Genomic DNA, 16,431 nt, shown 5'->3' on the forward strand with positions numbered 1-16,431 from the left:
AAGTACTAAAGTAAAAAAGTTAGGTACAAGGGGAACTGGAGGCCTCCTCCCAGATCAAAACGTATTGCTTTCTCCCTGCAAGGTGCATTGAGTCACCTTGCAAACCTACTGAGTTACTTTGTTTTATTTATACATTATTAATGAAAATAGAATATATTTATTAGGACAGATGCAAAAGAATGGTCTTACTACCTCATGTAATGCACCACACACACACACACACACACACTCCTTAGTTGCATTTAGTCTCTGGGAAAGCAAGAGAGTAATGCTGGCCAGCACAGATGATGCAAATGACAGCTCACATGCCCGATATGTATTCAGTGCTAAACAATGAAGGAATGGTTCGCCAAATAGAATTAAAATCACGAAACGTGAAAAGGCAGCAAGAACATGGGAACCTTTGGGGGGGAAAAGACAGTTCTTTCCCAAGCACCCATGTGAAAATAATCCCATTTTTTTGTTTTGTTTAAAAGAACATACAAGAAAATGCACAAACCATTGCAGTCAATGAGGCTTCAGTGTTAAACTGGTGATGAGAGGGTGGCAGCAAGCAAAGGGGGATCTATTGGATACAAGTTAAGGGGCCCCCATCAAGAGGCACCTGAACATTTCTCACTTTCAAAGAACACCTTATTGCTGTGATCCATGACGTGGGGATGGGGAAAATCAGTTTTGGGAAAGATACAGTGTGTGTCCTTTCCGCTCAGGGCACTGGGACTTGAGGTAGGCCATGTGTCCCTTTTTTCCTGCTCCTCACATACTGAGGACCCGCATTTTCTTCCTGCTCCCAATGGTTCAATTTAACAACATGTTGTGTCCCTCTTAAGAGTAACTTTGACATCGGGTAAAAGAGGCAGAGCAAAAAAATGTCCACACCTCTTTAGTGCCTCATTTTTATAATGTAGCTTCTTGCTGTGATTCCTGGAAAAGGAAGCAGGCCAGCAGTCATGACCAAAGGCTGCTGTGGGGCACTCTCCTCCTTTTTCTCCTTCTTGCTTTTAAAAAGAAGGTGGCATAAAAATGAGCCAACTTCGATTTTTAAGGGAATTCCCAGAGGGACACCCTGGGTTTTCTCCCCCAAAGCTCATCTTAAGAAACCCAACCAATACATAGGACGTGAGGATAAACCATGGATACCATTTGCTTTACTGGGAAGTAAGGTATCCATTGAAAAGGTCCCATCGAGGGAGTAAAGCTCATTCTAGCGAAGTGGGCTTTCTCAAAGGGACTTTGCTTGTTCCAAAGGAGACAGATGAAGTTGAAAGACAACCTGCTCAGGAGTGGGAGCATCTCTTCTGGCATTATGGGCTTTGTTTTTGCCGTTGTCAAAATGATGGACAACCACGTAAAGTCCGGGATCACCTAGCACACCTGCCTTGCCATCTGAAACATGCCACCTCTCCTTTCTCCTATATCTTTTTAAAACAGAATGTGCTACATCTATTTTCAAATTTTAGTTTCAGCTTATCTTTCACTGCAGAGGTTTTGCTTTTGTGGTTAGCTTATCAATTCAACAGTGCTCACGTATTTATTTGTTTGTTTATTTATTTAAAAGCTATTAGTTCTAGGACTCCCATGATCCCAGGTGGGTTTTCTGCTCTCCTGTATTATAGTATTATTGGCTCCTTCCCACAGAAAGAAACACAGTGCTGGGGAATAAAATCTGTTAATGGATTCGCTCTCTTTCTCATCCTATAAGCTCTTTCACCATAGGTGTCTTCCAGTGTAACTTGGTGGAGCAGTTGGAATCTGGAAATAAGGATAACACATCCATATAACTAAGCATTCTAAACAGTTGAGAAATCACTGCTTTTAAGAAAGGTTATATTACATACATTCTAGCCCAGAGTCTCTACACTTTTGGCCCTATAGATGCTTTGGACTTTCTGCCCATTGGCCATGCTGGTTGAAACCTTTTGGGGAGCTGAAGGCCAAAACATCTGGAGAGCCAAAGATCGAGAACTAAGGTTCTAGCTTAAGTTTTCCCAACATATACCAGTTTTCTACATGTTGCAAAAAAACCCCTGGGTTACATTTGAAGGAGCGCTCAAATCACACAAGCCCTCGGTTAAAATGTGGAAGTAGTATAGCATGTACATCTGTGTATACAATGTACCTAGATACACAAGCTTCTTTTTTTGTAGTTCTCCAGTTTTGAAACCTAACTCTTATGTGGAGTTGCCCAGTCTAATGTTGTCTCTTATGATATAATATTGTAGGAATGGGGAAACTAGGAGCTCCCAATATCACTTTAACTGCCCTGGAGCCATTGTACAGAATCCTAGGATGCATCATTTGGTACTTAGAATTCCCTTTAACTACAGCACTAGAACTCTCCAGCCGACAAGTCTAAGTACTTTCTCGAAACAACAAATCCCAGGATTCAGTGGTATAGAACTATTGCAAACAAAGTGGCATCAAACTGCTGTAACTGCAGTGTGGATGTACTACAGGTGCAGTACCCACAAGCCAGGTTGCTGCAGCCAGTGCAACCAACTAAACTGTGGCAAAGGGAGGGGGCTCAGAGAGCAGGGTGCAGGGCTTACTTCGGCTCAGAACGGTATTAGCTTGGAGCAGTATTAGCTGCTGCGAGCTGCTTCTGAGCTGCCTTCCAGCTGGGTAAACACACATGCCAATCTGGCCAGCCCTGGCTCTATCCACCGTTGCGATACTCCCCTCCTGCCGAGTGAGCAGTAGGGTGGCCTGGATCCAGCTAGAAAAGACTGATTATGAGATCGCACATTCATTGCGCTGTTTAAAAAGGGGGACCGGGGCAGAGAGTGCAGAATGCCTTATGGAATTGGTGGAGATTTTAAAAAACATGCCCAAATAGCACAATTCCATCTTACAAGGAGAGCAAGCTGACTCATGAGCGGCCGTTTCAAGCAGCACCAATGTATATATGTGGTGGAAATTAAAATGGTGGAGGTAAGCATTTTCTTTTAGTTAGCAAAACTGGAGATGGAGAGTGAGAGAGAGCCGCACCAGTGGTCTATGTAGGTGCATTTAAGCATACACAACGCAAATGAGATTTACGGAGGCTGTTTGCCTTGCGAATCTCTCTCTAAGCCATGTTGGATGTTGACCTGGCTGCAGATTAACAGGACAGATAGCATTCGCCAAGTGAACTCCTTTAGACTTATTTCTCTTAATCTTCCTCTCTCTCTCTCTCTCTCTGTCCTTTGGAAGCAAAACCATTTTTAACCAATGCTCAGAGTTCAGCAGGAGAAAAAAATGCTTCATTCAGAAAGCTGGCAATGCACAATGTCAGTGATGGAGAGGGCCTTTCCGAGGAACCAGGAGGGTTCTTTTAAATCAGACAACCCCACTCCTTAAAACAAGAAGAGATAAGTTTAAAATTCCATCATCCTCATTTCATTGACTTGCCATTCACAGGGGATATTACAAGATAAAGTTCTAGACTGAAATCTGAGGCTGGGCATTGGCCCTAAAAAGCCAGCTTCTCCAAGCATCCTATTTTGATACTTACAGTCCCACCATTCAGGACAACTGCCATCTCAGTGGGCTGGTAGACGTTGCTTCTAAAAGGGGCACTAGGACGACTTCCCAAACTGCCGTTGCGGAACCCTGCCGTCCGTAAAGCTGCAAATAATGGAGGAGGTGGAGAGGATTAAGAAAAAAAAGAGAGATTAAGGACAGCATTTTTGGCTTTCTAGCATCTGCAAAACCCAAAAGCCTTTTCCAACACAGGGGTGGGAATTGGCAGTCCTCCAGTCCATAGAATTGTAGAGTTGGAAGAGGACACAAGGGCTATCTAGTCTAGCCCCATTCTGCCATGCAGGAAATCACAATCAAAGCGTCCCTGACAGATGGCCATCCAGCCTTTGTTTAAAGACCTCTAAGGAAGGAGACCCCACCACTCTCTCAGGAAAGAGTGTGTTCCACTGTTGAACAGCCCTTACTGTCAGGAAGTTCCTCCTAATGTTTCTTTTCCTGCAGCTTGCATCCATTGCTCCATTGGGTCCTAGTCTCTGGAGCAGCAGAAAACAAGCTTGCTCCCTCCTCAACAAGACATCCCTTCAAGTATTTAAACAGGGCTATCATATTATCTCTTAACCTTCTCTTCTCCAGGCTCAACATCCCAGCTCCCTGAGTCGTTCCTCATAGGGCTTCATGGTTTCCAGACCCTTCACCATTTTAGTCGCCTTCCTTTGGACACATGGCTCCAGTTTCTCCACATCCTTTTTGAATTGTGGTGCTCAGAACTGGACGCAATATTCTCTTTTGCATTATTTATATATTTATAGGTTATTTTGTAACATGTACAGCCAGTGTGATGTAAAAAGCCTTTATAAAGAGCCTTGAGTGTTGGACTATGACTCTGGAGACTCTGTTCAAATCCTCACTCAGTGTTGGAAACCACACTCTCAGCCTCAGAATAAGGCAAAGGCAAACTCCCTCTGAACCAATGGGTCAAGAAAACCCCATAACAAGGTTGCCTTAGGATTTCACCATCAGTTGGAAACGACTTGAAGGTATGCAGCAACAACTCCAGAGTTTTACTTTAAGATGTTCATCAGATCTATAGAAAAGAGATTTCTCTGATGCCAACAGAAGTGTGACAATTACTCAGAAAACAGACTCCATTCAACTCTCTTTGTGCCATCAACAAGTGCGCAGTCAAATGGCAATCTATTTAAATGATTGTTCACAGAACCTGGTTTGGCACATCATATTTTGTTGCCTGAGGCTGAGCAGCAAGTGGTATTTCCCTCTTTCAAAGTCAAGGCAGGGAATTGGGTCAATCAGATTATTTTGTTCCTTTCCATCCATTTCATGACAGCTGAAATCTGCCAGAGCTGGCCATCTCACTTTGCCTCCCAGTTATCCTACATCACACAGAGTTTGTTTTGGTCCTTAGCCACAACCTGTTATAAACTAATGTTCAACTAAATTGGTATGGGAGGGATTTGCGATTATTTTAATGCTACGCATGTAAGGAGAAAGGAGTTGGGAAGACGGAATAAAGTAGATTCAGTTCAGTTTGCCTAATACCTGGCATCTCTTTCCTTCTGCTAGCCCTGCCAGAAGAAGAGAGAGGCATATTTGACCCAAATGATCTGCGCATGAACACAGCACTAAACTAGACTAGATCTGTGAGAATTCCCACTTTCAGTCTCAAGTTCATTTGCTCCAAATTCCACCTGTATTTTCTTCCTGTTTTTGTTTTGCATTGTATTGCCTTCTCGATGTAAGGAAACTTGTGTACATTTTAATGAATATTTCCTTACGTACACAATGTATTGTCACAATCTACTATGATTTATGTAGCATTTCCCCTCTTACTACAATGTGTTCATGCACCCTTCCCATTTTACACATTAGCTGATCCCAGGTTAAAATACGTGCGCTATTTGTGCACACTTTTTTTCTCAGTAACGGGCTTTAAATCTCACAAGCATGCGACATTTGAGGTCAATTGTCTATTTTTCAGCATGTCTCTAGAGAGGAAAAATGCTTTCTTCATCAAGGGCTGTGTCCAAAAACAACAGAAAGTTCAGCTTGTATATTAAGCCAGCTTTCCTAAACCTTGGGCCCTCTGGGACTCTAACTCCCACCATCCTCAGCCAGCATACATAGCAGCACTCCATCATGTCTGGAATCCCCAGGTTGGGAAATGCTGAGCTAAGCACAAACTATCAGTAGCAGACACAGAATTACAAACTACATGGGATCAGTGGCATCACTAGGTAGGTGCAGGGGATGCGGATGGCACCGGGTGGCACCCCAGAAGAGGGGTGACACCCGGCTGAGTGGCACCCTCACCTCCAAGCCACATGCCTTGGGAGACACCCAGGGCATCCCTTCCTAAAATAAAACACAAAAGACAAAAGGGATGGGGAAAATAAGGGGAAAACATGCAGTTCTCAAAATTGCTTCCATCCTCTGATAGCCTGCATGAACCAATTCAGAGGAAGCAAAAGGGAGTTGGTCTCTAAGTAGAGTCTCCTTCCTTAGAGGTCTTTAAATAGAGGCTGGATGGCTGTCTGTCAGGGATGCTTTGATTGAGAGTTCCTGCATGGCAGAATGGGGTTGAACTGGATGGCCCTTGCGGTCTCTTCCAACTCTAGGATTCTATGATTCTAGAGTCGATGGAGAGGGGCCCAGCTTGTCCATCTTTCCTTTTGCTGCAGCCTGATGGGAAGTTGGGAGCAGAGGGAAGACATGCAGCTGGTCTCTCAGCAGAGCTAAAGTACGGAGGAGGAACACTTCCCAGCATTTTCTAGGATAAGCTGTCTTTGCAAAATAGCAGGTAAAACGCTTTGCTAAAATGTTCACATTTTAAATTTAAGGGGACCAGTAGTAGCAAGAAGTAAATAAAGAAAATGAGAGAGGAGCAAAAGACCTCACATTTCTCAAGTAACAATTGCTTCATCTTAGGCCTTTGTCCCAAATACTGAAAGAACAGCTCCCCCCCCCCCCATGTCATCTTCCTCAGCAGAAGAGTTAAAGGTGGAGTGGGGAAGAAGACTAGGATATGTTTTTTTATCAGACAGTCCTTTAAACCTTATCGCTCAAGGGTTCAATGCAGGTGAGCCGTGAATAATCTTTATGGAATCCTGCCATGGTTGCCTACTTGTAATCTGATTGGGCAAGTTGACTGTAGTGACCTATAACATGCTTGGTCCCAATAAGCATGCTCAGTTTTCGTCACTGCAAAAAGCCAGAGTGCTGTGGTGCATCTAACTTAACTTACAATTCGACAGTCGATGCAAATCAATCAATGTGGCCCAGGGGCACATAGTGCTCCTAACCTACTGCTATGCGCTACAGATGGAGCTGTGTAGCAAGACAGCACTGTACACCTTTTATATTGAAAATAGCTCACATCCCATACAAAAGACCAAAGGTCATGGGGCTACAAAATGGGTGGCTCTTGCTTGGGGTACATCACTTTCAAAACACCCCATTCTGATTATTAGTTTGGTAAGTATCCTACTTGTGGATGTCAGGGAAGAAGCTAGTCCGCCCAAATGGTATTTGACTACAATTCACATATTTCTTTATCACTGTTGATGCAAGGTGGGGCTGATAGAAACTATGTGGGCCTCTTGCCCATTTTCATCCCCACAACAGCTCTGTGAGGTAGGCCAGGCTGATAGATAACACCTGGCCCAAGGTCCCCCAATGAGCTTCATGGCCTACAAGGGAGTTGTATCCAGTCCTAGCCCAACAATCTCTACTCCACAGTGGCTTTGCTTTTGTCCTGCTGAAGTTTACTTGGTCTTAAACAATTATTATAGATAGCGTTATGCTAATGGCTCTTAGACAATTTGGGCAGGGAGGTTGCCAAACAAATGGGGCACTGAACAGATCAAGCCTGAAATAACCCTAGAAGCCAAGATGATCAAATTCAGGCTCTTGTACTTTGGCCACATCATGAGAAGGCATGACTCATTAGAAAAGACAATAATGCTAGAAAAAGAAGGTAGTAAAAAGAGAGGAAGACCACACATCAGATGGATAAACTCTGTTAGGGAGAACATGGGCATGCATCTATAAGACTTAAGCAGAGCAGTGGAAAACAGCAGTTGTTGGAGATGTCTCATCCACAGGAGCTGTATGCATCATATACATTAAGTAACCTTAAAGATGCTGCTAGATTACTTCTCCCACCCCACCTTTCCTTTTTATGCTTAAAGAAACTAACATGGCTACTGCCTTAAAACTGTATTCGTGTTTTACCACTTCATTATCAAAGGAATCCCTATACACACACACACACACGCTTTTTCTCAAGAAACAACTAGAAGAAAATGTATGGTGAAAGTCTTACCTGCATTCTCATCCAGTGAAAAGGCTTTGTTTTCCATATAGCTCCTTGGAAGCTGTAAGTCATCCTCGAAAGCAGTCTCGCGCATGTGCGGCTGTGAAGTGTCAAAATAATTAGGTGTGTTTTCTTGCTGGGATGGAAGGATGGAGCAGTGAACCTCTGGGATAGCGTGAAAGATCACAAACACCCAACCACTGGACACCAGCGCAATTGCAAGTGTTGGATCCCGCCATTGGTCCCTTCTCCCAAGTTCTTTATTCCCATATAGATACATTGCCAGCCAAGCAACCCAGAGGAGGATTGAGAAAAAGCTTGTGATCATGAGGCACACACCATTCTTCTTCCACTTCTTGAACTTTCCACAAACTGTGAAAAATGAAAAGCTCAGAACCACCACCATCAGAAACATAACGTAGATGGATGCCATGGCAAAATCCATAGGCTCATAGTGGCAGGCCAGCTTCCCGTCCCTCACAATGGTCAGTATCAGCCATTCTGTTGCAATAATAACTTGGACCAGAGAAAGGCAGATGGCCACACCAACCAACTGCCATCCAGATGGGCTTTTGCCATGGCGGACGAGTCTCCGGAGCCTCCAAGCTTGAGCGACTAAGCATGAGAAGCACAGTGCAAATAGAACCCCCCACAAAAACCTGCGGACTGAGCAGATAGTCTCATCTTCTTCGATTATGAATGCAAACGCCAAGCCAAAGAGCCCCAAAGTCCCCAAAAGGAAGAGGAAATGCAGCCCCAGGGGACTCTTCTTCTCTTTTTCTTTGATAAATGGCAGCCTCGCCAGCAAGATCAGCATGAGAAGCAGCGTTGTCAACACTCCTGCTCCGGCAACTGCTTCCACCACAATCCCCCAGATAGCATCCAGATCGCACAGGTACACATACTGAGGAAGGATATCCAGTCCGCATCCTCTTGAGGTACTGGAGTTCTCCGAGGACCCATAGCCAATCACAAAGAGGAGAAGAATGCCACAAGTTGGGAGAGCAGGCATTTTTCTGTCTGGAACAATAAGACAAGGAGATAAAATACAAGGGTTAGAGGGTGTTGTTTTTACTCTCTTCATCTTCCTATACTTTTTAAAGTAGCACTTTGAAAAACTACTTTTTGGACCACTGGTGAATTACCAAGATCTGTTCTAGAGTACCTCCATTACCTAATCCACAGTCATGCAGACTTCAGGTTTGGAAGACAGAAGATTGTGAACCGAAGGTTGGAATTAAGGAGGAAGGGAGTGTGTATCCCAGTGTGTGCTCAATCCAGGGATTTGTTTTCAGTACCAAAACTGAGTCTACAACCCTTTCAGTCCTAGTAGTTCTGGTCCCTCTTCCCCTCACCAGCTCTCTTTCAGTTTTGCAGCATGATTTAGAAATCTCAGGGGAAACTTATTTTTGCTGTTGTTATTGTAACAGAAAGAACATTGCGTGCCACAGACAGGATATGAAAGTGGGGTTCACTCACTCGAAACAGCAGGTAGTTCACTGAGCCACACAATCCAGTTTCACCAGTTTAGATGTGGCAGGTAGATTCACAGAATCATAGGCCTGTTACAGACTGCCAAAATAAAGTTGCTTTGGGTCTCTTTGGAGGTATGCTATTTAAATGATGCATGCATCCTAAGAATCTGGAAGCTGCACCAAAGCTGCCCTCCAGTGCTTAGGAATGGAGTGTGGTTTTGGCGCAACCTCCAGACTCTTAGGACCCATGCATCATTTAAATAGCATACCTCCAAAGAGACCCGAAGCAGCTTTGTTATGGCAGTCTGTAACAGGCTATAGAGATGGAAGAGACCACAAGGGCCATCCAGTCCAACCCCCTGCCATGCAGGAACTCTCAATCAAAGCATACCCTATAGATGGCCATCCAGCCTCTGTTTCCTGTGTTTCTTCCTTCTCCTCTTTTGTGTGTACATTTCTACTGACCAAGATCCTGAGGTTACTAGTTGCTGATCTTCTAAACCAACCTCTTTCAAGCCTTCCAAGCCATACTGCCAATGGTGGCTGATGCTTCCCTGACAGGGGGCAGTCAATTCATTCAGATTGTTAGGGTCAGGGTTCGGAAGAAGCTACTTCAAGTGTTGAACCTACTTTCAGAACTGGGTTTGGCATCTTGGGAAGCTCTTTTAAACTTCAAACCAAAACCCAGTGAGCATTTTCACCCACATGGGAGCCACCAGCAGCCACTGGTGACAATGCCATTAATCTCCCAGTTGTCTTGCTGGCTGGGGAGAATAAGGGCTACAACCCAACAGGTCCTAAGGCTGCACTAGAGCAACGCAGCCTTTGGCCCTAAGATGTTTTCACCACAGTTCCTTACCATTGGCAATCCTGGGAGGGACCAATGAGAGTTACAAGCCAAAACTTCTAGAGTGACAGAAGTTACCACTCCTGGTCCTAAATGATGCCCAGCTATTAAGTTGCTGGGTAGAATTCTTTTTATTAATGAAATGAGGGTGGGGAATATGTGGTGGTCCAGATGTTATGGCACTGCACCTCCTACCAGCCCTAGCCAGAATAGCCAATTGTAAAGGATTATGGGAACTACAACCCAACAACATTTGGAGGGTCCACTGTTGTTCTGGGTTAAACAGCTGCATTCTTTTGCATTCTATGTGGCGGATCCCATTGTTGCAACATTTCAATCTGATGGGGAAGAGCATCCAAATTGTGTGAATTCATTCTCAAGTTTCCCAGTAGAACCACAAATGGTTTAGACATCTAGGGACCCAAAAGGCCTAGGATTAGCACTGCAGTAGTACTGCAAAGGGGGAAGGGGAGTCCACACATTCTACTCAGCCTTCAGAAGCCGAATCCTCTCCCTGCTGCGGTTGCAGAATGAAAGCAGCCCCAACATGCAGCAGTGTGCCAGAGCTGCTTGCTAGTCGGATTTCTGCCCAGTCTTTTCCAGCCAGATACAAAAGGATAAGCTTTGGGGCCAATAATAAACAACAGCTAAGCTAAGATCAGGCCACTGAAGAGACACCATTCCAGAATAATTAATAACACCAGTGTCCTTTGCAGGCAGAAATGCCACAGCGATTTCCTCTCTGTTGGCATAATGAGGCTGCACACAGAGCGCTCTGCGCCTCCTCAGCTGTAAGAGAAATTATGACCCCTCGCAGAGACAAGGAGAGAGGGAGTGAAAAATACCCCCAGTGTATTTTTAGATGATCGAAGAGCCAAACCTGAATCTGAGTTGGATGCACATTTCCATGCTCAGGGAGAGGCAAGTCGTTCAGCATTAAACTACCGTACAACGGACTTTTTTTGAGGGTGGAAGGAAATGGATCATCATGATTCAATCCTCTTTTTTTAAGTATGAGTACTAGAAACTTTTCACTCTCGTCCACAAGTTTAAATCTAAACGATCAAGTTTAATCATACTCAGGATGGAGCAAGCTTGTTTTCTGCTGCTCCATAAACCAGAACACAGAGCAAGGAATTCAAGCTAGAGGGGAAAAGATTCCATCCAAACATTCCTGGCGGTAATTGATGTTCAACAGTGGAACGCACTGCCTTAGAGAACAGTGGAGTCTCCTTCTTTGGAGGGTTTTAAACAGAGGCTGGGTGGCCATCTGTCAGTTGTGCTTTGATTGTGAATTCCTGCATGGCAGAATGGGGTTGGACTGGGTGGTCCTTGTGGTCTATTCCAATCCTAGAATTCTAACCAAGGAACTGTCAGAGCCTCATAATTTATTACCAGGAAGTAGGCAACCTGGTGCCCTCCAAATCCAAGTTTGGGATAATAATAATAATAATAATAATAATAATAATAATAATTTGGGATTACAATTCTCACATGCTGGCTGGGACTTTAGTTTTGGACTGTAACACCCAGAAGCTCAGCCAGTATGGCTAATGGCCAGGGACTATGGAAGTTGTAGTCCAAAAACTCCTGGAGGCAGGGCACCAGATTTCCTAAGCTTCTGTTCCAAATTCAGCTCTGAGCGTCCTGATTTACTGCTTGCTTTGCGACTCCTTTCCCAAAAAAGCTGAGATGTCAGACTGCAACACCCATTGGCCCCAGCCAATCTGGGATGATGGGGAGTTGTAGTGTAATACATGGAAGGCGACAGTTCCTACTTTTGCTTTCCAGCACAGGATGGCCATGGGTCTGCTCAGCTTGGAAAAGTTACTGACTGAGTGCTTCTAGGAACTACAGTCCAAACTGTAACTTTTCAAAACTCCAGATCATGTAGATCCATTCAATCCAGTCTTGTCTGTCTAGACTGAGAGCAGAGACTCAGGTGGAGAATATTCTGCCCTCATCTCCTGATCTGTTTAACTGGAGATGCTGGGGGTTGAACACATTCTCTTCCATTGAGCGATTGGCTTACTCAGCCATTACCATGTAATTAAACTCTACAAATGGGATAGGAATTCCTTTTGAGTGAAAGCTTACAGGGAGCCCCCTTTAAAAATTAAACAGTCTGCTTAACCCACAGAATCCACCAATAATAAAGAGTACCTCTGAGCATACAGCCCTCGCCACTGAGGAACCACATTCTTGATCTCACACACATTGTATTAGGGAACAACATGCTAGACCAGAGACATTAATAACCAGGGTGAGCCTAATCCCAAGGCTGTCCTCTGTCAGTTTCAAGTATTATGTAATACAATCCCCCACGTTCTGGGAATTGTAGTGCAAAAAACAATGTTTCTGGCTGACAACTGCTGTGACATTTTTAAAAGGGGGGGCTTTGCAGGGCTGACTGCCATTAGGATGAGGCAATAGCCTCAAGTGAAAAGTGGTGGCAGCCTCCTGTCTGTTCCTGTCCTGTTAGAAGACAGAACTGCTTCCCAGTGCCAATGCTGAACAGGTCCTTAGAGTTCATACACAGAGTGTAGAGGGATCACTGCTTCATCCTTCCCTTCTATCTTCGAAGCAATACCCTGCCATCTGAGCTCCATCAGACAAAGGAGGCATGCACTGGCCAGCCTTCAGATGCCAGTAGAGTGAATGTTTCTAAGCTACTTTGGGAGACCACCACCCTCAGAATCCCCCAGCCCACAAGGTCAATGCCTGGATGTCTCTTGAGTCCGATCTTTCAGCATGGCACACACAGGATTACCGACGTTGTCAACGGCTCAGTTCAAATCCGGGGGAAATCTGGTTATAGGGTTTGGGATAAACAAGCATAAAGAAGAGAATTGGCGCTGGCAAGTGTTAAGCCCCCATTAAGGTTTGCTTTTTAAGGGCACAAAGGGATGGAAGGAGAACCCCTTAACCAGGGAGTAAACAGATCCAGCTGTGATGGGGAACCTTCTTGGCTGCCCTAACCATTCTTTCTCCCCTGCTCTCACCTTTTTCTCAATGCACGCTGCAAAAACCAGGCCCCATCGTTCACCCCTGTCTCGGACCAAGCTTCTACCCACTCTGCCCCACAACACAACTCCAAGGCTACACAGAAGAAGAGGGAGGAAAAGCTTCCCTCCTCAGCACTTAGTGTCCCACCAAGGAGGCTATACGGTTTTAAGCTAATTTCTCAGTGACTATCCTATTAGGTCAGTTCGGTGTTAGAAAAGACAATGAACAAACACTCTTCCACCCATGAAAAATACCCCTGCATGCTGCATCCTCTCTCTCTCTAACACACACACACACACCAACCTCAGATGCACATAATCCCCACAATGGCCTCTTGGTCCCTTTATCCCATAGTCGCAGCTGCCTCTGCTGCTCTCCCACCCGCAGCCTATGGCCCAGTCTGCCTCCAGGCAGCCCCTCTGACAGATCTCCCCTCCCCACTTGGCCCTGCCATTTACCCTCAACCCTGGATACAGCCCCCTCCCCACCCCGCTCTCCTCTGTCTGTCCTACATCCAGACTAATCCCCCAGTTCTTAGATCCAGACTGCCGTCTGCCACCAAGGTAATTCTCTGGAGATATGCTGTGGCAGCAAAGTGTCAGTGATGCTCTGGGGCTGGGAGAGAGAAAGAGAGGGATAGGCTTCATTTTAATGTAACCCTTTCCTGATCTGCTTGAATCTCAGAGCACCTTGAAGGCAGAACCACCTTCGGTACACTTAGGACCTTCTTCAGTATACTTAGGGTTGGGAGGGAGGCTATCCTCTGGCTTGGCTTTTTATCAAGACCTAAACCAGCATTTGGATCAATGGCTGCAGCCTGGATGTCTTTTGTCTTCCTCTCCTGCCAGCTATTCATTTGCACACAGCAAGTGTCACCAACCTATTCCTGGAGCAGCTGCATAAAGAGAGAGCTGGACTGGAAACCTCACATCTCACTTGGTCTTTTTTGTTTAAAGGGGGGGGGGGGGGGAGGAAATCAACATTCAAGGCTCTATAAAGAGCCACCCAACCAAAGCACAGGTCCTTCTCTTCCAAACCCCATGCCCACATTCTCCTGGGCCAAAAGCAGAGATGGGCACAGAATACAGACCAGGGGCAAGCAAAGCGCAGCATTAGTTTCGTGCCGCTTCCCAGGTTTGTCTCTGCAGTTCTCATCTGCAAAAAAAGTGAGCGTTATCTCTTCAGGAAGGCTTCAGGACCAGTTACAGTGCTATATATATATATATATATATATATATATATATGGCAGTGCAATATGGTTGTTAAATCCCTGCACAGCCACAGAGTCCATGCTGTGATCCTGGCATGATCCAACAGTGTTTTGTCTCATAGGATCACTGGGAATCTTGGGTGTGTTTGTGTGAGAGATGATGCACATCATGCACAGTCCGACTGAGAATGTGATCTCCCACTTTGACAGGACCTCTACAAAAAAGTACTTTGCTTATTGGTGCAGTTATGGTAATTTTAGGTTCTGGAGCGGCTGCTCTTTTCTTGAAGGGTAGGGAGCTCTTTATATTTACATGTCCTAGAGGTCTTTAAACAGAGGCTGGATGGCCATCTGTCGGGGATGATTTGATTTAGATTTCCTGCATGGCAGAATGGGGTTGGACTGGATCAGGGCCCTTGAGGTCTCTTCTCTCTCTCTATGATTATTATATGGCCACCTGGCTTAACAAGACTACATGAGGAAGGGATCTAGGAGTCCTAGTAGAGCAAGAGTTGAACATGAGTCAACAGTGCGATGCAGCAGCAAAAAAGGCCAATGCGATTCTAGGCTGCATCAATAGAAGTATAGTGTCTAGATGAAGGGAAGTAATAGTGCCACCCTATTCTGCTTTGGTCAAGCATCACCTGGAATATTGTGTCCAGTTCTGGGGCCATAGTTCAAAAGGGATGTTGGGAAACTGGATCCCCTCCAGATCCCCTCCAGATCCCTGAACCCAGTCCTTTTGGGGCCCAATAACCCTGGGCCATCCCAGTCTCAAAATCCCCTCAAAGTCTTCTAGGCATATGTTCTAGAAGAGTCCATTCCTGAGGTTTTGCCTGCATCTGTGGCTGGGGCTGAACTCTGCCAGGAGAGATGTATTCCAGGGCAGCCAGCCGTCCAGCGAAGGACGCCCAAAGCCCCAAAACAGGGAGACACGGGAGACCCCAAACCAAGCCACAGCCCTTGCCCACAGGAAGGCCCTACTTGCCCATAGGGAATGACTGCAGAACCCTTGCCCAGAGGGAGACATGGGGGAGACTGACTCAGAGCAGGTACATGCCATGTTTCCCTATGGGCAGCTCTTCTCCGATGGTTCTCTCTCTATGGGAAAGCATTCTGCAATGCTTCTCTATGGGCAAAGGTTCTTCTCTGGGACAAGTGTCCAGCCATGTTTCCCTATGGAGAAGCATTCCCCAATGACTCTCTATGGGCAAATATTCCCCAATGATTCCCTATGGAGAAGCATTCCCCAATGACTCTCTATGGGCAAATATTCCCCAATGATTCCCTATGGAGAAGCATTCCCCAATGACTCTCTATGGGCAAATATTCCCCAATGATTCCCTATGGAGAAGCATTCCCCAATGACTCTCTATGGGCAAATATTCCCCAATGATTCCCTATGGAGAAGCATTCCCCAATGACTCTCTATGGGCAAATATTCCCCAATGATTCCCTATGGAGAAGCATTCCCCAATGACTCTCTATGGGCAAATATTCCCCAATGATTCCCTATGGAGAAGCATTCCCCAATGACTCTCTATGGGCAAATATTCCCCAATGATTCCCTATGGAGAAGCATTCCCCAATGACTCTCTATGGGCAAATATTCCCCAATGATTCCCAATGGGCAATTCCTCTGCAATGGCTCTCTCTGGGCAATGTCCCCCTATGTTTCCAATGGCTCTCTCTGGGCAGCCGTTCCCCAGTCTCTCCTTATGGCCAAGGGAGCCCCGGGGCCGCCCTGAGACCAGGGGCTCCTCCTTCTCTCCCTGCGGCCGGGAGAGAGAGGCTCCTCAGGAAGTCCTCCAGGGAGGGAGGGAGAGTCCCTTGCTGGCTGCTGCCTCCGCCGCTCACCCTTCCTTCTGGGCTGCCTCCCTCCTTGGCTCCCGGGCGTCCTGCTCTTCGCTCACATCGGCGCGGAGGGGAGCCCAGCGCTCAGCAGAGCCCACCGCGGCGCCTCAGGACCCCCAGCCGGGCTCCTCATCGGGCGAAGAGGGCGGCGGGAGCGGGCTCCGGACGGCGGCAGTTTGTCCCCTCAGAGAAGGACGGCGCCCCGCGAGACACCGCTCCGTCGATGGCCGGCTCCGCTCTGCGCCGC

The 16,431-nt window shown here is 46.0% G+C and overlaps 1 protein-coding gene across 2 annotated transcripts; it reads right to left on the bottom strand.

The window, feature by feature from the left end:
- GPRC5B (G protein-coupled receptor class C group 5 member B) lies at positions 1 to 16,431 on the bottom strand. 2 transcript variants are annotated; one of them, XM_089540743.1, is made up of 4 exons: positions 16,188 to 16,431; positions 7,802 to 8,808; positions 3,494 to 3,606; positions 1 to 1,752 (listed from the first exon to the last, which is right to left on the bottom strand). In XM_089540743.1, exons 2-4 carry the CDS (start codon positions 8,802 to 8,804, stop codon positions 1,708 to 1,710), a joined length of 1,161 nt encoding a protein of 386 aa, XP_089396869.1. In that variant the 5' UTR covers positions 8,805 to 8,808; positions 16,188 to 16,431; the 3' UTR covers positions 1 to 1,707. The 2 variants fall into 2 exon arrangements, with proteins under 2 accessions (XP_089396869.1, XP_089396868.1); XM_089540742.1 differs by having other exon boundaries at positions 7,802 to 8,812.

Source organism: Sceloporus occidentalis, unplaced genomic scaffold (genome assembly GCF_023333645.1).
Source record: "Sceloporus occidentalis isolate IW3139 unplaced genomic scaffold, rSceOcc1.0.p SCAF_10, whole genome shotgun sequence".
In the NCBI taxonomy this organism is placed as follows: Eukaryota; Metazoa; Chordata; class Lepidosauria; order Squamata; family Phrynosomatidae; genus Sceloporus; species Sceloporus occidentalis.

Bases quoted from the DNA above. Each gene is read 5' to 3' on its own strand.
- GPRC5B (XM_089540743.1), bottom strand. From the start codon at position 8,804: ATGCCTGCTCTCCCAACTTGTGGCATTCTTCTCCTCTTTGTGATTGGC. The intron at 3,607-7,801 runs GTAAGACTTTCA...CATTATTTGCAG, and splicing joins TTCACTGGATGAGAATGCAG to CTTTACGGACGGCAGGGTTC. The intron at 1,753-3,493 runs GTAAGTATCAAA...CCTTATTTCCAG, and splicing joins TTGTCCTGAATGGTGGGACT to ATTCCAACTGCTCCACCAAG.